Here is a 20388-nt window from a genome sequence, read left to right on the forward strand (position 1 = left end):
TAGAAATTTTTTATGGACTTTCACAATTGAAATATTGGCTCAACTCTTAATAACTTTTTCATTGGGGCTATAATAATCATAAAGAAAAAAATGCACACTCGCTGAAATTCCTTTCAAAGAAGAAGGGACTGCGTAAAGCTGGGTTGTAGGCCTCTGCGGACACCTCAGTATCTCTCCAAGGGGAGCTCCGGGTCATTGTCCCAAAGCCATGGGGCAAAGGCATACCGATCGCGGCCGCGCGCCCCGGGTTCTGCGTCCCCAGCCCTCGCTTCTCTTCCCCTCGCCCGGGCCCCACCGCCCCCAGGTCCCACCAATCGCAGCCCGGTCCTTTCGCATTTGCAACTTCAGAGCGCCCAGCGTGCAAGGTCAGTGGCTTTCCTCCGGAGAAGCGCGGAAGGGGTATTCCAACCGCAGCCGGGACGTGGGGGGAGGGGGACCCAAGGGCCAAGGTGCTGTTTGCTGCACGCCCCGCTCTAGCCCAGAAGGGGAGCCCGCACCCCCGTTCCCCAATTTCCCAGTCGCTCCCTCCGACTCGCGGACAGGAACCAGTCCCCAGTCGGCGGCGGCCCGCGGCGGAGCGCTCTGGCCACGGCCAGAGACCGAGTCCCAACGCCCAGCACCCGCCGGAGGCCCCGAGAGGTCCAGGGGGCGGAGCCAAGGATCGGCGCGGGCGGCGACGGCAAGAGGCGCCGCGGGGGCGGGCCGGGNNNGGAGGCAACTGCGCCCGCGCCCCCCGCCCTCCCAGGCCCTGCGCCCCGCGCCCGGGCCGCCGGCGATGGTGACACATGCGGCGGCGGCGCGCCGGCGGCAGGACCATGGTTGAGCGCGCCAGCAAGTTCGTGCTGGTGGTGGCGGGCTCAGCGTGCTTCATGCTCATCCTGTACCAGTACGCGGGCCCGGGGCTGAGCCTGGGCGCGCCCGGCGGCCGCGCCGCCGCCCGACGACCTGGACCTCTTCCCCACGCCCGACCCGCACTACGAGAAGAAGTACTACTTCCCGGTGCGCGAGCTAGAGCGCTCGCTGCGGTTCGACATGAAGGGCGACGATGTGATCGTCTTCCTGCACATCCAGAAGACCGGTGGCACTACCTTCGGCCGCCACCTCGTGCAGAATGTGCGCCTCGAGGTGCCCTGCGACTGCCGGCCCGGTCAGAAGAAGTGCACCTGCTACCGGCCCAACCGCCGCGAGACCTGGCTCTTCTCCCGCTTCTCTACGGGCTGGAGCTGCGGGCTGCATGCCGACTGGACCGAGCTCACCAACTGCGTGCCCGGCGTGCTGGACCGTCGCGACCCCGCCGCGTTGCGCACGCCCAGGTGAGCGCCCGGAGCGACGGAGTCCCAGCTGGCGGCTGCAGCCCCGGGCCGTGCCCCCGCCGGGCTACCCTGGGCCCGCCCTGCCCTCCTTGCCCTTCTCTCCTGTACTCTCGGGGCCCCCACTCGCCGCAGCCGCTCTGGACCCCCTCCCGACCTGCTGGGCGCCCGGAGTTCTCAGTTCGTCCGCTGCAGCCCGTTGTCACCCTGCCCTCTATTCTCACCTTCTCCTCTTCCCCGCCTTTCTACTTTTCCCCTCCACCACCCCCGGCCCCCAGGTTGCGCAGTGCCTGGGCTTCCCTCGGGTCACAGCGCACTGTCCCAGGGCCGTCACCTTGTCTTGCACCGCGGGCCTAGTGTAAAATCTGGCCCACCCCAGCTGTGCGTCCGGGCTGGCCTGGTGTCGTCGGGCGGGAAAGTGGGTTCTTTTGCGTGTGTAGCCCATCTGGAGCGTTCGCTTACTTTGGCCACGCACACACACCTGAAGCAGAAGTGAGAGAAGTGAAGGGCCTCTCCCCCTGCACCTGCGAGGCTCCCCGCCCCCCAGCGGAGCTGTAGAGGGCTGGGGAGGAGCTGCCAGGGAAAGGGGTGGGCTCTGCCTACCGGTGTATGCAGGTAGAACAAAGGCTTGAGTGTGACCTGGGCCTGGGGGCCCGGAGGAGGCAGTGTGCCAGCCCTCACCAGTTGGGCCAGAACCGTTTGCAAGCTCCCTCTGAACAGCTAGATTGAGGAAGCTGAGTTGGTCAGGGGTACCTATTCAATCAGATACTTTCCTTGGGGGCCCCCCATTTCTTTGGAGGTTGGAGGCACAGGGCTGACCTGTGGGGGGGGGGGCAGCTCTCCTGTGAAACACTTTGTAACCCTAACCTTAGAAGGCAGTCTGGGTTTCCAGTGGTTAAAATTCGGATTCTTTTCTCCTGTTCATATTGGTGCCCTGGGGGCCTTCTCCCCATGATATCTGGGCTGGGAAGGGCCAGGAGTGAGGTCTTCTCCCCTGTCTTTTGTTTATCTTCTGTATTTGTCTTAGGACTGCACTTACAGACAGGCTGGGGTGGCGGAGCTTACGTGAGCCGTGTAGCTGTGTTTCTTGGCACTCTTCTGGGTCAGGAGGGGGCAGGGTCTCTGGTGTGTTTGGGGGATAAAGGTTGAGGATCTGGCCAGTCCACAATTAAACGCGGTCCATGGCATTGCTCTCCTGCTCAGCTCTTCATTCCTACTCTGGTCTTTCCTGGGCTGTCAGGAAATTAGGGCCCTAGAGCTGGGGCAGAGATCATCTTACTTTCCTTTGGCTGCCCCACTCCCTGCCCCCAGATGGCAGCTCCTAGCCTTCGAGGTGATGTTCCAAGTCTCTTAAGGCCCCACTAGTAACAGATCTACCACCCCAAAGCCCTTAAAGCCTTGCTTCTTATTCAGCACTTGGTCTTCTCTGCATGGGTGTACTTTCCTGGTGTAGCACCCACCTCCCACCCTTTTGCCCCCATGGTCAGCGACTCTGTGTTATGCTGAGCCAAGTCTGGGGTTTGCAGCTGCTGTCCCACCAGACTGTAGTCCCCCAGAACTGGGCACTGACCAACCCAAATAGGCCCAGGTGGGCACCTCCCTGCCTGCAGGAGTGGGGATGGGGGTAGGCGCCATCCTGTCTGCCAGAGGGAATTAGCATGGGCGAATCCCAGAGGGGACAGTGTGCAGAACTTGTTCTGGGGGCTGCCAAGACCGGGACACTCTTTCTGCAGCCTATCTCCTGAGGCTGTTTCCCTTTGGGTCACCAAGATGAAGGGCCTCTGATCTCCCTTCTCTGGAGTCTGTCCACCAGAGCAGGAGGCCTAACCACCCTTACAGACAAGAGTCCGGAGACCCAGTGGAGCAGACAGGGCCCCCAGGTGCTGCACGAGGGAGGCCCAGCACCCCCTCCTCAGGGTGGGTGTGTATAGCAGGAATAGAAAATGCCGTGCCTAGTCAGCTGGATGCCTCTTGCTGTGGTGGGCTGCCAGCCCCTCCATCTGGAAACTGCTGAGCTCAGCAGCATGCAGGCCAGGTGCAGGAGGGGTTTCCGGGGCCCTCAGGAGGCCCTCCCTCTCCTGTCCACTTTGGGAGTGGGCTGTACCGTGAGGCAGGTGACAGAGCTTCAGCTTCTATGCTGTTCTCCCCCGCCCCCTTCATTTCTGTTCTAGGCACTAGGTAGATTGCTTTTTTTAATGAGCTTCCTTAAGAGGCCAGGGTAATCTTGGCTTTGTGTGTTTATAAGCCCATCTGACTGAGGTTTACCTGCTGAGTGTTCCCCTAGTCTGGGGCTGGACCAGGGTGCTTTGAAGGTCAGGATACATTTCTCCCACCTGCCCCAGCGACCGAGCATGTCTCTGGACGAATATTGTCAGTGCTCAGATTCCATGGGATGCCTGATTTCGGGAGCTCCAGATGTCACCCTTGCCCTCCTTTCAGCAGACCAGGGCTTGCCCTCCCCCATGGCCCTGTGGGTGCTGGAGTGACCACCTGGCTGGGTAACTGAGGAGGGGATGGGCCTGGCTCCGAGAGCCACCCGGACAGGTCCCTGGGGGTCTGGGCTTAGGGTGAGGACCTTTCCTTCCTCCCTGGTCCCCAGAGCCAAGCATGTTGCAGGGCATGAATGAATGCTTCCCGGCCATGAGGAATGCTTCTGGAAGCTCCACCAAGCCTCTCCCAGCTCCCAGTGCTAGTGTCTGCAGTACTGGGGGCCTAGGAGAGGCAGGCCTTGTGACTCAGTGGAGTGGGGGTTTCCACAGCTCCAGAACCTCCCTATCACACGGCATCAGCCTTAGGGGTTCTAAGCTGGGCAGGTGTTGAGGTGACAGACTTCAAGGTGAGGAGATGTACCTTCCTGGAATACAGTTTGCAACTTCTAGCAGTAGTGAGTACTTCCTAAGGTGAAAGAGAGAAAAAGGCGTGTGAACAGAGCATCAGTAGGTCCCTGTTATGGCCTGTGTCCACTGAGGGGGCTGCCACCCCTGCTAGCATCAGCCAATGTGCTTGAAAGGCCCCCAGGAAGGATTGACCTTGCGATAGTGAGGCTGCCCACAGGCAGCAGGCAGGTGGCCGGCCAGCTGTTGCCAAGAGCCACTTTGGTTAGTGTCTCTGCAGCCCATGCTCCTTGTCACTTCAGAGAGTCAGAATGGTGCTTCTAACGGCCAGAATGTCTCTCCTTCCTCTCCTCATCTGCCTTAAAGGGGGCAGAAGAAGAGACATGGTCTGGGTCTGGCCTGGGTGGCCTTGGAAATGTTCCTGAAATTGTGTAGGCTTCATTTGGAGCCACCAGGGGTATTTGGGTCCCCAGTATGGCTTCCAGGCCACCTCCATGGGGTCTTGGGCTCAGCCAGACCCTCTCTGCAGCAGGGCCCCCAGGAACTCCTGGTGAGTTCCCAGCATCTTTGATATTGCTCTGCGGGAGCCCTAGAATCGATGGCCTGTACCCTCTCAATCCCCAGCCTCATTTCTGGTCATGTACCCTCCACTATCCTGGGTTCCTCAGTGTTCCAGAAATCTGCCAGTGCTCTCAGCTGAGCCTTTGCTGCCTTCTGCCCCAGCGTGCCCCACTCCCCTGCTGGCTCCTCCTCTCCCTTCAGCCTCAGCTCTGCTGCCCCTTCCTCCAGGAAGCCTTCCCTGGCAGCACCCTTTTCCCTTAGATGCCCTTGGCCGTCCTGGTGTACACAGCATCTTGGCAGTAGCCGGATGCCCACATGTTGGCACCAACTAGAATGCTCTCTTCTTGGCCCCACACCCTCTCCAGGAGCTGTGCCCCTCCATGAGTCCTCTAGTGAATGAGATGCAGCGGCAGCCTTGAGTGCAGTGCTGCTCCCAGAGGGCCTCAGGGGCCCCTCAGTGGGCCCAGCCAGGTTGGGCACACTTAAGATTGGGACTTTTTTGTAACAGTTCTTTCTGCGGCACTCGACAATGTCCAACTTGCTTTCACAATTATTGTCTTACATGTGACCAGGGGCCCATATTTGCCTGCGCTGGGGCAGATGTTACCTAGAGCACGTGACGGGAACCCATGGATGGGGCCCAGCCACCAAAGGGACCTGGTTGGGGTGTCACCATGGCCTGACTCACCTAGGGAAGCCTTGCGTGGAATGAGTGGAATATGAGGTCAAGGTGTTCACAATTAGATTTTCATTCATAGCCAAAACAAAACACATCTTCTTTTTAGGCATGAGAAGGCAAACTTTCAAATAGCTTACTGACAATTATGTTAAATGGTGCTCTGGCTTGTGAAATTATGTACATAGCTCATGTTTTCTTGAAAGCACCGAGGACTCGCAAGACCAGGGCTTCCTGTGCTTCTGGGCCCCTCACTTATAAAACCTGGGGCTGTGAGGAGTGGGCTGGGCCACTGTGCTGTAGTGCGGCTGGCTCTGATCTGGGCACTGTCTGCTCCCGGGTCAGAAGGCCTTTCCCAGGGGGCGCAGCTCCTACCGCTGGGGCCTGTGAGGCCCCTTGTCTTTTTCTTTCTTTCTCAGTTGGTGGTGTGAGAGATTTAGCTGCTGTACTCGGGGAATGGCAGGGGGTCAGCCGGTCAGCTGAGGCCTGGTTTTGTCATCCTTAACGGACCCTAACTCTTTTTCTTTCACATCTCATCCTTTTGTTGTTGTAATGATTATGTGATAATTGGGAGGAAAACATAAAAGAGAAAAGAAAACTGTATTCCTCACACGTGCTTTTTTTTTTTTTTACTATAATTGAAACCATAATGTAAGTTTTCCATAAATGTTGTTCCTTATTATTAAAAACTTAATATTTTAGTAGCTGCAGACGACCCCCCTCTGAGTGTGTTGTTAGTTCTGCAGTGGTGCTGATCGTGCAGATTGCCCGTTTCTGGCTCCTGCGAGCATGCTGGAGTGGATGTCCTTGTGTATAGATGTTTTGCATAGCTCTGATTTCCTTTGTAAGTTCCTGGGAGTGGAACTTCTGAGTTGAAAGGTCTGAAGGTTCAAATACTGTCACTGTAAGTGTGAAGTTACTTTTCGGAAAGTCTGCTCCTTACTGTGCTGCCACATGTGGTATTTGAGCGCTGCTTCAATGGCATCCCTGTTGGTTTCGAATAGTGTTGTGGGTTTGAAAAAAGGCTCCTTTCTTAAATCAGCAAAACGTGTCTCTCTCTGGTTTTTATCAGAAAGTCCTGCTTGGTGCATGCATCCTTCGGGGTGGTCTAAACTTAAGGGGTTGGGGAGGGGCCATACCCGGTCACCCCAAACACCTGCTCATGTGGTCACAGATGCCTGCTTTTTGGCCCTGCCCAGAGAGCCAGGTACAGCTCTACCATTTGGGGTCTGAAGGAAAGGGGTGGTGGGCTATGGGACCCAAATCTGAGGAAGCCAGGGTGCAAAACGGAGGCTGGCTCTTGTCCCCCAAGCACTCAGTGGGTACTTGGAATGGGTCATCTCATTTGGCCCCACCACCCCAAAGATGCAGGCACATGACAGTTGTCCCAATTTCCTACATAAGGAGGTCAAGGCCCAGAAAAGTTGGGGAACTGGCAGAGTCCCTCAGCCTAGCGAGCCAGGAGCCGACATTGAGTTGTCTGTCCTGAAGCCTGTGTGCCCCTCCAGCCCTCTGCTACACCAGCTCCCCGCCCCCTGCCCCCCCAACTGAGAACAATAGCCAACCATTCAGTCAGACCAGCCAGGTTTAGCGCACGCAGCTTCCAAGGCCCTGGGCAGACACAGGCAATTTCACATGCAGACCTGTGTCGCCACTTTCCTGGAAAACATCTGGCGGCCTTCACCGGAGTAGCAGTAAGACAAGAATCGGGCCACATCCTCTTGGCTCTGGCAAGGTAGCGCCAGCAAGGTTTGCTGATGGCACTGCAGGCAGCCATCTGTGGCAGCGCGCAGGGGCCTCCAGCGCAGCCTGGCCGGTGCCCCCTGCTGCCGCTCCCACGTGCCCAGCTTGTCCTCAGGTGGTCCTGAGGACCTGCAGCCGCCAGCCTGCCACCTCGTCCTGTTGGAGGGGTTGTGGGTTGTGTGATTCCAGCTAGGACACGATTCAGCTGGTCTGTGGACAGTACAAGAAACGCAAAGGGTGCTCAGGCTCTCTCCTGAGAAGATGGTTTCTGAGTACTTCTTCTCAGCATTTATTTAGAACCGCGTGGACACTGCTTATCGGCATCCCTGCTCTGCTTTTCCTTGAGGCCTGTACCTCGGCCTCACTTGCTAGCACTCACAGATGAGGAGATGTGTTTGCGGGAATCTTTCTGTCTCTCCAGACTCTTGGTCTTGCCTCTTCCAGAACTCCGTTGGCTCTTTTTCTTCCTATGAAGTTTTTGCTCTCTGTTTGGCTTGCCAGGGCCCCTGGGAGAGATGCTATCCCAGCTACAAAGATACAGACGGAGGCCCAGGCGCTGGTGTCCAGGCTGCCCCGAGTGTAGGCCTGTCACTTTTGGGCTGCAGGACCTGTGGTCTGATTTCTCTATCCTCGCAGGGTTCCTGGTGTGGCTGTGTCCCAAGTCCCTGGCTCGCAGGGCTTGTTACCCTGGAAGGGTGGCATGCACATAGCCACACACCGGAGAGCTAGCGTGCTGATCCCAGGCTGCCCGTCATGGGCAGCTGTTAGAGGACAACAGGATCAGCTGTGTGGGCCATAGGTGTAGGCTGTCCAGCCACTGAAGCCTACACACATCCTGCCCCAGCCTGGGCCTGGGGCTTGTTTTCCTTGATGGGGAAGCAGAAACCAGCCGGGGCAGCCCTTCTCTCCCATGGCCACCCGCTGCCCCTGGCCGGGCTCCGGCCAGCTCTGGGTGCTAGGAGCTCTGCTTGGGAGGCACAGCCCCGCAGGCCGGCCAGCCGCCCTTCCCTGCAGTGCTGTCTGCTTCCACCTCCCGTGAGGCTTCCTCCAGAGCACCTGGACCACTTGCAAGCCCTGCCTTCACCCCAGCTGCTGGTCCTTCATTCACTTAGCCAGCCATCCTGGGCCTGGGGCCTCTGTTCACCAGGGCTGCCTGTGGGGACTGACATCCCCAGTTCCACAGGAGCTCATGGGCCCTGTCTATGTAGACGGGGCTCCGAGGCCCCAGCGAGGCTGGAGACAGGGGGGACTGGACTTTGGGTTCCTTCCAGAGGGTCCAGGCAGCAGCTTGGGGCCTCCACAAGGAACCAGAGGAGGAGGGAGGAGCCCCCTGGGCAGCCTCTCTCACCTTAGGTCTGAGTCTGTTTCCCTATCTCAAAAATGGGGACATGGAGTTTGTCATTTGGTTCTCTAGAGGAACCAGTGACTTGTTATCCATGACCTCCTGTGACTGTGTAGCCCCACTGTCTAACCCTTTAGAATTCTGTGGTCTGAAGTGGAACACAGGCCTCACGGCCCAGGAGCGGGGCTCAGGCCCTTGGGTGTACAGCGGGCTGTCAGTGGCTTGCCGCAGCCCAGCGTGAGGCTAGCTGTGGTGGCGGGGCTGGGGCTTCAGTGAGAGGCAGCCCCCGACAGCTGCGCATCTGGCCTGGCTTTGAGGGCCGCGTGTGAGCAGCACAGCTGCCTCCATGTGTTTACACGGGGAACGTTAAAAGGCCCAACGGGGGGATCACAGCAAATCAATAATTGTCTAGAAAGATAGTAACTAGAGAGATTAAAACTCCAGAGTTAATTGTTTGTAAAGCTGTAGAGTTGAAGGGGGTCAGTGGCCAGGCAGGAGCTGGGGACTCTAGTGTCTCTGGAGACTGCCCCAATCCACCAGGGTGGACATTTGAACATCTGAGCTTTTGAGTCACACCAGTCTGGGACCGGGATGTGCCTGGAACTCTCTGAGCCTTGTTGCCCTTGCCTGCCTGGGCGTAGCAGGAGGTGTGGACAACCAGACCCCAGCAGGTAGTGAGCTCTGTAAGCTTCTCATTGCCCACTGTGGTATGTAAGGGCAAAGGCCATCCGGCATTTGCCGGCCGATGCCAGCAACCCTGCATCGAAGAAGCCAGTGGGAGGAAACAGCTTAAAGCAGGCGGGAGAGCAGGAACAGCAGGTGGTCAGGGTAGACAGCAGAGCAAGGGTGGGGGCCTGGGCTTGGAGCCGAACCAGCTGGTTCGAATCCTGGTTCTGTCACTCACAAGCTCTGTGACCTCGGTTTCCCCATCTGTGAAATGGGCATACTGGCAGTGCCTGCCTCAGAGGGGAGTAGTTGGAACTGTGCCTGGTGCTGGAGACTCTTTTTTACAAGAGTCCACAGTGCATCCCCTCTCTCTGTGGACAGGGAAGGGCTCTTCAGGGCCATCGAGGCATTTGGCACCTGTCGTCAGCTTGAGGACCAGCAGGGGCTTCCTTACATCACCCGAAGTCTAGGTAGCTAGGGTCCCATTATGTGGGACATCCACCAAGCGTCACTGGCCTGCCAACATGACAACCCGAGACGTGCTGTACTTCGGGCATGGGCGTCTCCTGCTCACCCCGGGCTGTGGCATGAGCCACCCTGTTCCTTCCCGTTGAGGGCTTTGCTGTGCTTCCTCCCTGGATGTTGAGAAAGCCCCAGGCTGTGCTCACCCCCCACAGGTGTTGATGGGTGTGACGTAGCAGGCCCGTGTTTTCACTTGGTGGTGGCCGTGATCTGTGCCGCCAGTCCCTCTGTCTTCACTGCGGGCTGAGAGGTTAACACAGGGGCACCAAGGCAGCCTGCTGTGGCTCCCCTCTGCCATCCACCCCCTCACCACTGTGTGCATTTCATGGTTTTCGGCACCCTTTTTTACATTTTCAGTGCAGACGTGCATCCCTTAAACAGCACCCAGCACTGTTTACGCACTTTTCAGAACCTGCATCAGACTGTACTTGACCTTCTGCAACTTGCTTTCTTCACTCAGCCTTGTTGTTGAGATTTATCCATGTTGGTCCATGACATGCATATTTAATTCATTGACTGCTGGATTTAACATCAGGTTTGTCTAGACACATCTCTTTTTTTCCCTTGCTTTGTTCCCAGAGCAGACAGGCATAATGTTTCACAGACCAGGTGGCAGTGCCCAGGCTTGGCCACCCCTCCTCACATGTCCCTAGGAGTGGGCTGGAGGGCAGGTGGTCCATGCTCAGCCCTACTGGATATGACTGGTGCTCTCCAGACTGGCTCCTCAGACTCCCAACGCCGTGCCTGAGGTTCATGCCCCACACCATGCCTGACGTGCCCCCGCCATGTGGCCTGTAAGACATTGTCATCTTTGCCAGGCCAGCAGCTGTGAGATGGACCTCTGTGGTCTTAGCGCCTGTCCCTGTGACTGGCGAGACAGGCATCCATTACAAGGCTACCACCACTCAAGTGTCCTCCCCGCCACCTACCTGTTTGTGTGTCCAGGCTGTTTTCTGCCCTGAGGGGTGGTGTGTCCTCTTCGCGCCTCCTGGTACGGAGTTCCGTGGGTGCTGTGCTCGCCAGGCCTCTCCTCACTACTGTCCTTGCATACTACAAGTCGTCCTGAGCATTGGTTTACTGATGCCTGCACTGGTGTGCGCCAGGCCTCCGTCCTCCAGCCTGTGGCGCTGAGTGCACGTGCAGGGGATGGAGGCCTACCCATGTCTGAACCCCTGTGGGATCCCCTGTGGTTGGAGCTCAGCCAGGAGCCCAGAAGATTGAGTAGATGGACAGATGGCAGACTAACCAGCCATCCTTCCTGCAGCAGGGATACCCCCAGGGCCTTCCTTGGAAGCCCTCAGCAGCACCTGGACAGCTGCTGCATGAGCCTAGCCCAGAAGGTCAAACAAGTACGCAGTCCTCCTGCCTGTCGTCTCACACCCACAGATCCTGGTGGTTGGGGTCCCTGTGAGATTGGATTGGGAAGAGGATCCTACAGTCAAAACCAGAGCCTGGAACCTACTGCTCTGAAGTCACCAGAGCCTCCTTCCTATCCAATGGAAACCTAGGCAGGGCTTCCCCAGAGCAAGGCCTGTGTCACTCCCCAGCCTGACTGAGGAGCCAGATACCATTGCCTTGGCCTCCAGTCTGGTGCCTGGTCCCTGTCTGCTGCAGCCACACCCAGGACAGTCCTTGCAGGCCTTCCTCTGTGGATGAGGTTCCTGCACCCTTCTCTCGTCATCCCTGGGCCTTAGAATGTGCCCCACCCACCCTTAGCCCCACATAGCCCCAGCCCCGTACGTGTAGCGTTTACTTCTAGACCACATCTCCAGCTGGCCTGGGAGGAGTGGCCCATACATCACTGTCCATCTGAGAATTAGCCCCTGCCACCACAGGGCTCGTGGGGCCCCAAGAACAAACGTGGGCAGCGGTGAGCAGCTCCCCTCTGAGTTATGAGCTTGAGAGCCTCATGTGTAAATATTTACTTCTCTGGAGCATTGGTGTTCTTGGGAAAGGAGGACCAGCAAACATCGAGTTTGGCATTTACATCCCAGCAGCAAGAGGCAGGATGAGGGTGTCGTCTTAGAGCAGTGCGGCCAGGTGGCATTTTGTCTGGACTTCGCACCAGCAGGAGGAGGTCCTCCAGCCAGACTGCAGCTAACGGAGGGGGCCTTGTGTGAAGTGAAGTTGCTGTGCCACGTGTACCCTGCTTCCAGGGTGTATGCTGTGCTGGCTGGGGAGCAGGACAAGCAGGTGTCCTCACCTGGAGGGCACAGGCCAGGAGCAAAGCGTGACTGTACTGACCGCCACACTCGCCCATTGCCAGGCCGTCCGTGCTTATGCCTTACTCTCAGGGGCCCCACTTCATAGATGAGAAAACCAGGTTCAGAGAGCCTAATAATTTGTCAGTTGGCAGAGAGGGGATTCACACACAGGCCTCTGGTTCCAGGGCTTCCTCTTAAACCCTCCCCCAGGTCCCTACCTGGAAAGGCAGAGCCAGGCATCTCCTGGGCATGGGGTTCAAGCCCAGCACACTGCCTGCCATGGTGAAGGGCAACAGGGCTGCTTCAAGGATGGGCTTTTCTGGAGCCCAAGATGGTACAGTGGGGATCAAGGGCAGGCGGAACAGAGGAAGTGCAGAGCAGATGGCCTCCCAGGGGTATTTGGAGGTTTCTTACGTCCCCTGTAAGGAGAGGCCCTGCCCAGGCAGGCACAAAGCCAGAGAGTAGGTGGGCCGCTGCTGAGGGTGCAGTTCCTGCCCTGTCTGGAGAGCCAAGGCCTTACCTGTCCAGCCTCAAACCCTTACCACAGCCCTCCTTCCTGCCAAGCCCACTGCAGCCCTCCAGAGAGGAATGACCCATCCCAAAGAGGAATGACCACAGCTCCAGGCGCAGGCCTCTTCCTCCCCTCCTCTGTGCCCTCAGTGGCCAGCAGGCAGGTGGGCAAGCCCGTCTGGGCAGCTCGTTCTACTTACACAAGTCCAGACGGAAGGCTGCTTGTCAGCCCACCACCGGAACCTGGAAGTTCAGGCCTCCCAAGTCCTGCTCTGACCCATTCGACACAAGCAGAAAGCCCAGGCTCATAAGGGGAAGTTTCTTCCTTCACTTTCCTGGAAGCTAGGCTGACAGTGTGCCCAGTGGAAAATGCCGTTCTTATCAAGTAAAAGGCGGTCAGGTTTTAGCCAAGTGGATAAAAGGAGGGTAATGGGATTGTTCAGAGTGGGAGCAGACCCTGTCCTCAAGCACTTGAGTGGAAAGGGGACCCAGTGGGCATCAGGCAGGGCTTCACCCAGGGGCACAAAATGCACACCAGGCCACCAGAATCCCAGAATATGAGAGCTTTGCTTAGGAGGCCCTGGGGTCCTGATATATCCTTCTGGCTCATTCCACAGCATAGGCCCTCTCTCACCTCGTGGAGCCCTCAATTTGCCTGTCAGATGCACAAAAGACTCGAGAAGCAGAGGCCAGCAGCCAGTGCCTTGGGCTCCCTCACACACCACCACATCTGTCTGGAGGATGAGCACTGTCCATGAGGCCCAATCTGAACCACGGAGTGGTTTGGCGTTTGGCAGGGGCTCCCCACAGACCAAAGAACCCTACCTGGCTGGCGAGATGGGCCTTGCTTGGCGTGGAAAGAATGAGCAAACTCCTATCATCCCTCTCTTCTGCCCTCCCATTCTCTGCGTGCTTCCTGGCCTGAGCCCTCCCGTCTCTGGGCACTCTGTCCGTCTGCCCGCAGGCCAGAGGCAGCCTGTGGTGGTGCTAGGCATGTAGGTCTGGTCCTAGGGCTGCAGACAGGGTTGAGTTCAGGCCCTTCCAGGGTGCCACAAATGGTGTGGCTGGGTTAGGGGTGGCATTGCAGCCCAACCTGCCTCCTGCAGAACAGTGCCCTGTCCATTCACGACGTCATGTGAGCTGTTGCAGGTCATTTCCAGAGGAAACGCTCCCCGGGAGGGTCAGGGGGTTACCAGAGAGCCTAGGGGTGATGGTGTGCACCCACGTGTGGCCTCCCCCAGCCTGCTTCAGCTCTGAGCCCTGGCCAGGCCACAGAGCCAGCTGGCGTAGGAGCCTGACCCTTGCGGGCCAGCAGCTGTTGCCTGCTGAGGTAACAGGAAATCCTGGCCTTAACCAGCCTGGGCTTTGTGCACGGAGCCTTGTGAGTTGTTTTAATGTGTTCAGCAGGTTTTTTTCTGAGCCCTCGTTCATGCAGTCTTGAGAGGGGCACCAACATCAGGTCGTGGTCCCTGCCTTTCCCCGTCAGGGCTGCCCAGCTGTGTCTGACGGTCAGCCCAGATGCAGGAGGGCCCAGGGGTCTTGGCAGCAGGCACTGCCCGTGGCTCGTACTGTCCGCTCCCTCCAGTTCGCAGGGGCACTACGAGGGTCTTGACCCCCTTGGGTGGCGTTTCTGCTGTCATCTGTCAGGCCAGATGCAGGTTTTCTCCAAGTTATACCATGTTAGGGTCCTTTGACATCTTGCTCTGGCTTTAATCTGGAGGCACCCTGGACCCCCACTCACCCTGCTGGGGACTTGGCACTGGCCTGCAGGGATCAGTGGGCCAAGGGACAGGCACTGTCCAGGTCACTCGGAGGTGGCTCCACTGTTCTCCCATGACAGATGCCAAGGCAGAGGCCCAGAGAGTCCAGGTGACTTGCCAAAGGTCACGTGGCTTAGGTAGGAGACCCAGGACTTGAACTCAGGTGTCCTGGAGCCCTGTCTGGGCTCTAACCACACCCATGGCTACAGCTGCTTGGCAGTTGTCATTCTAGAGCCAGTCCTCAGAGAGGGAGAGATGGTCAGGATGGGGTCTGGTCTTGCCCCTAAGGTGCTGCCACTTACTGAGGGCAGACAGTTGTGGGAATGTACCCCCTCCTGGGCAGGACCAGAAGTCACCCGTAGCTAACCTGGTCGAGCTCACAAGTGGCAAAGAGGAAGCTGAAAGCTATGGAAAATTTTGTGGTAAACCTGGAAGCCATGTTTTAAATATTTATCGTCAGGGTTTTTTCCTAGAACGGTAGTACACACTATAGCTGGGGACCTGGCTGGGGAGTCACGGGCCGGGAATCGGGCATTCTGCCCTTGCTACACCTCTCTGAGTCCATCTGACACAGCAGCACCAGCTGAGAGTGCAGGGCCTCACTGAAAGCCTCCACACTGGGGCCATGCGGTGTGCAACGAGGGGTCAGGAGGGCCGGCAGCCTTCCATGTTCCCAACCCCCGCCTGGGTTCCAGGTGCTGGCAGGTATTCCTGAGGGACACGATTGGCTTCGTGGATCAGGCAGGAATGTTTTCTGATTGATTGGGGCTTGACTTTATCAAGGGAGAGGACCCAGTGGGCACCAAGGAGGGCCTGACCCTCTGGCTTCCCTTGCCCTCAGGCCAGCTGAGCCCCAAGTTCCATAGGTACCAGGGGGTCCCAGGAGGGCCAGGCTCCAGCAGGTGGGCCATCAGGCCTCACACCTGCACACACATGTCCTTGAGGTCAAGAGAAGCACATTCACCTCCCTCCTCTACACAGATTATATACGCAACTGGCAGCCACTGGTCTCATAACCACGGGGTCTCCCCTGGGTTCCCAGCCCCCTCCCACCCTCATGCCTACCATGCACATCACCCAGGAGAAGAGGTAACAGGCAAGTGCTACTACAGCAGGGGTCTTGGGCTTTCTCGGGCCAACTGCACGGCATGGCCCTTTCTCCAGTTTGAAGGCCTTTTTTGTGGCCTGTGCTGCATGTCACTGCCAATCACAGGCCATCCTCCGCCTCACAGCAGTAGCCTCAGGCTGGCACTGCATTCATGTGGGCCTGGGGGACACTGGCCCCCTCCCCAGGAGGGGGAGAGGCTAGAGGGCTCCCAGAGCTGACCACAAGCTGCATGAGGCACCGCACTCAAAGCCACACACGCTGCACACCCACACTCACACACGTTCCCGGCGGCAGCTTGAGCTGTGGAGCCAGCAGTGACTCAGAAACATCCTGGAACAAGAATTCCTTTTTTCCTTACAAGTGGTGGGCACTTTGGGATGTTTCCTCCCATTTGAAATTCCTTCCTGCTAGCCCCCTGTAAGAGCTGAGCGATTTTTCCACCCGTGGCTGGGCCTTCCATCCGTCCCCACCCCCTCCGAGCAGGCCAGGACTTTAAGGAAGTGTCTTTTCAAGGAAGATTTGCTGCCATCACAGAGGGGTGGAGGGGCAGCCCAGAGCCAAGGCAGGCCGCCCCTCGGGTCCCCTGCCCCAGCAGAGAGGTGGGAGGGCTGAGCTTTGCAGGAGGCTCTGTTGGGGGTCAAAGACCAGACTCCTCAGACACCTGGACCTTGGGGCTCCCTTCCTCCTTCCTGCCCTCCCAGGAGAAGGGGCTCCGGCTGATGACAGTGACAGCCATCCTTGTTTCTTAGGCAGGCATGACAGGCAGGGTACCGTGGGTGCTCTCTGTGGCTGCCCTCATCACTGTCCTCACCACACCTGAGACACGGTGGTTGTGCTCCCACAGGCAAGGCCCCACCAGGCCGGGACGGGGTAAGAGACTGCGCTGCGTGGGTGGGCTGAAGCTGGTGCTGCCGTGGCTGCCTGGGGCTCATCCCTGGGGTGGCCTCCTGGAGTGACCGTGGGGCCCCTGACACTGAGAGGGCCTGGGAGCATGTATGTGACTGCAGGGCTGAGGGCATGGGTGACTCTGCCAGGCAGGAAGCCAGGCTCCAGTCATGGAGTCTACCCTGTGCATCTGCAACAGCCCGTCCTCCCCTCCCCCCCAAGTGTTTTTCAGGCCCACTGGAAGAGGGGCTCACACCTGCCTGTGCTTGTCCAGGTAACTGGACAGATGGTTGGGTCTGGAGGCCCAGCTGCCTGTCTCTTCCCCACTGAAGCAAGGGGACAGGGGTGTCTAAGCACAGGCCTGGGGCAGGGGCTGTAGACCTCCAGCCACAGGAGCTACTCGGCTGCCCCAGGGAACCCCACACCATCAGCCCCCAGGGAGGCACATGCCCACTCCCCCCACATACAGCCCCCCAGGTAGATACATTCCCTGCCCCCCACACCACCCCTCCCAGTAGACACACACACACACATACCACCACACGTCAGGTAGACCAGGAGGGCAGGCATCTCCAGGACACCACACCTTCTGGGCATGGCACGTGGTGATGGGAGAGGCCCTGCAGTGAGGCCAGTGTGGGGTGGGTGAGTGGGCCCGCCATCTGCTCCAGCATGCCCCCTCCCTGCCAGGTTCCAGCAGGGTGGTGGTCTTTGTCCTGGGCAGCAGTCTCCACTTTATCAACCCCAGTGTCAAACCAGGGAGCCGAGAGACTTGGGGGACTGCCAAGGTGGGTCAGGGACCAGGGTGCCAGTTTCCCAATCCAGAGCCTTCCTGTGCAATCTTGCCTACGCCAGCCCCGCCCTCAGTGCATGCCTTGTGTGCCTGTGATTCTGTGCAGAAATTTGGGGTTGAAATCTGTTGGGGGTCCCTGAAAAAGTCCCCCATTTTACATAAGGTGCCTAATGAAGTTGGCAGAGCGAGGCATAGCTCACCCAGACCAGGACCTGACATCTTCCGCTGTCCCAGCTTGGGCCTCAAAAGAGAAACCTGATGTTTGTTGGATGGGAGGAAGAGACCAGTGGTCCCCAGCCCCAAGATGCAGTGCAGCCTTCTGCCTGCTGAGGGTTGGTGTTTTTGCTGTTGTAGCCCTCATTTCTCTGCCTGGCAGACAGACGGTGTTTGTAAGGCTGAGAGCAGGTGAGGGGCCATGAGCTGCTTTCCAGCACAGCCCCCACCCTGTTGGCCTCTGTCCCACCAACAGCTGGAGTCCCTCAAGACAGGCTGGACCACCATGATTCACTTATGTGTCCTTGCCCTTTGCTGAGGACCTGGCACAGATAAGGTCTTGACTTTCAGAGACAGAGCCCTTCTTAAGCCCCACTGTGCTCCTCACCAGTGTATGACCTCAGGCAAGGGTCACCTGCCTGTGCTTGAGTTTCTTCATCTGTCAAATGCGGCTGGGAGGGATGATGCAGCCTGCTGGGGTGCCTGGAACCCAGGGGAAGGGTACTCGGTGAGAGGGCTATTCATTCTGTTTACCTTAAGATGACAACTTTGATTTAAGATACAAATGGCTAACAGACACATGAAAAAATGTTCAAAATCATTAGCCATCAGGGAAATTCAAATCAGAACCACACTGAGATACCACCTTACGCCAGTTAGAATGGCAAAGATAGACAAGGCAAGAAACAACAATTGTTGGAGAGGATGTGGAGAAAGGGGATCCCTCCTACATTGTTGGTGGGAATGCAAGTTGGTACAGCCACTCTGGAAAACAGTGTGGAGGTCCCTTAAAAAGTTAAAAATTGAACTACCCTATGACCCAGCCATTGCACTACTGGGTGTTTACCCCAAAGATACAGACGTAGTAAAGAGAAGGGCCATATGCACCCCAATGTTCATAGCTGCATTGTCCACAATAGCCAAATCATGGAAGGAGCCGAGATGCCCTTCAACAGATGACTGGATTAAGAAGCTGTGGTCCATATATACAATGGAATATTACTCAGCTATCAGAAAGAACGAATTCTCAACATTTGCTGCAACATGGACGGCACTGGAGGAGATAATGCTAAGTGAAATAAGTCAAGCAGAGAAAGACAATTATCATATGATTTCTCTCATCTATGGAACATAAGAACTAGGATGATCGGTAGGAGAAGAAAGGGATAAAGAAAAGGGGGGTAATCAGAAGGGGGAATGAAACATGAGAGACTATGGACTATGGGAAACAAACTGAAGACTTCAGAGGGGAGGGGGTGGGGGAATGGGATAGACTGGTGATGGGTAGTAAGGAGGGCACGTATTGCATGGTGCACTGGGTGTTATATGCAACTAATGAAGCATCAAACTTTACATCGGAATCTGGGGATGTACTGTATGGTGATTAACATAATATAATAAAATAAAAAAATAAAAATTTTAACCTTAAAAAAAAAAAAAGATTGAATAGCAATTTTTGTGGTTGGTAGTGACTTGTTGCAGTTTGTTGAGAGCAGGGCAGAGGGCTCATTCCTGCCGGTGGTCCTGCAGCCAAGGGCCAGACCAGAGCCTCCCAGAGCCTGTTCATTCATTTCATTCATTCATAGGACAGGGGAGCAGAGCATCACCTCAGGGTTATTAGGGGTGTGAGGCCCCCTTAGCCGGTAGAGTTCGGGTCCCCAGTATCACATGTGATGTGAGCTCGTGATATAGGGACCGAAGAGGGGGCTGTGTGCTCCCTTGTCCCCACAGTGAGGGATGGGTGCTTGCCGAACCCCGGCTCTGTCCAGTGCAAGAACAGACTCGGGGTTCTCAGGTCACACCTGAGTCCTAGGCTGGACCTGCATGCACTTCGGCCCCATCCAAGGCCAAGCCTAGTGCTTGGGGTCTTCTCTTTGGTCCTGTCATTCCCCAGAAGAGCCGAGGAAGTGCCCCCCGACCAAACACACTCCCACTGGGGGCGGGTTGCACTGGATGGACTCCGTTTGTCACTCAGTCACTGAGGGTCCCTTGGGGTGACTGTACCCAGAGAAATGTCTTCTCTCCTGGCAAGCCTGCTGTGGTTTTGTTCTTGAGGACTTGCCTGCCCTGGGGCTGGCTGCAGATGACCCATCACGGGAGAGCTTTCTTGTTGTTGTTGTTGTTAATTGTGTTCATATATGCGTAACATAAAATTTACCATTCTAACCATTTTTTTAAAAGTGCACAGTTCAGTGGTTTTAAGTCCATCCCCATTGTTGTGCAGCTGTCACCACCATCCATCTCCAGGACTTTCGCACCTTCCCAGCTGAACCTGTGCCCATTAGACGTTAACTTCTTAGTGTCCCTCCTCCAGCCCTTGGCAACCACCGTCTCCTCTCTGTCTGTGAATAGAATGACTCTCTATACCTCACGTACACACAATCTATGGTATTTGCCTTTTTGTGACCAGCTTATTTCACTTAGCGTCACGTCGTCGAGATTCATCCACGTTGTAGCGCGTGTCAGCGCTGCCTTTTTAAGGCCAGGCACTACGTGGTTGTAGGCATATACCACGTTTTAATGCACGCCTCCGAGGATAGACCCGTGGCTCGTCTCAGCCTGGCGCCGTCGAGCATCGTGCTGCTGTGAACATAGGTGCACACACTGGTGTTCAAGTCCGCTTGCACTCCTTTGGGGTGTATAGCTAAAAGTGGAATCGCCGGGTTAGATGGTAACTTGATGTCTCATTTCCTGAGGACCCCCGTACTATCTGTATTCCCACCAGGAATGCTTCCGGGATCCACTTTCTCCACCAGAGTGAGTAGGACACTCCAGTGCACAGTATGGATATGCTGGGGTTTGAGAGCCCTGTCTTGAGGTCTCAGGGGAGGAGTCTGACAAAGCCAGGGTCAGACTCTGGGCCCAGAAGTTGGGGAGGGCAGAGGCGCAGGACAGCTCTTAGTGGAGTCTGGGACAGGTGTTGAGCAGAGGGTCTGGGTAGGTCCCCACCCTTGGGAGGTGTGGAGCTTGAGCCCACGGACCACAGGGCAGAGCTGAGGAGTAGCCGCGGTCACAGTGGGCGTGTCCCTGCGGCGGTCTCAGTGTAGACCTCCCGCTGGGCCCAGCCCCACCCCACTGCCACCACCACCACCTGAGAGGTCTTACATGGCCCTTCAGCTTCTGCCTGGCTCAGCACGGCGGCAGACCCTGCTCACGCAGGGCTCGCCTCCATGTAACTTCCCGCCTCAGAGGGTTGATGGTTAATTCTCAGCGCCCACGGGCAGCCCTGAAACAGCCATGTCTGTGCTCAGGTGTTTGAGG

General features: G+C 57.1%; 1 protein-coding gene across 1 annotated transcript in view; it reads left to right on the top strand.

The window, feature by feature from the left end:
- Positions 1 to 716: 716 nt before the first annotated feature.
- The window catches only part of HS6ST1 (heparan sulfate 6-O-sulfotransferase 1), a 44789-nt gene continuing 25117 nt past the window's right edge, over positions 717 to 20388 (top strand). Inside the window, 2 exon segments of the mRNA XM_002925423.4 lie at positions 717 to 932; positions 934 to 1313. Coding sequence (XP_002925469.2) covers positions 786 to 932; positions 934 to 1313 — 527 coding nt within the window. The 5' untranslated portion in view covers positions 717 to 785.

This window comes from Ailuropoda melanoleuca, chromosome 2, assembly GCF_002007445.2.
Source record: "Ailuropoda melanoleuca isolate Jingjing chromosome 2, ASM200744v2, whole genome shotgun sequence".
Taxonomy (NCBI): domain Eukaryota; kingdom Metazoa; phylum Chordata; class Mammalia; order Carnivora; family Ursidae; genus Ailuropoda; species Ailuropoda melanoleuca.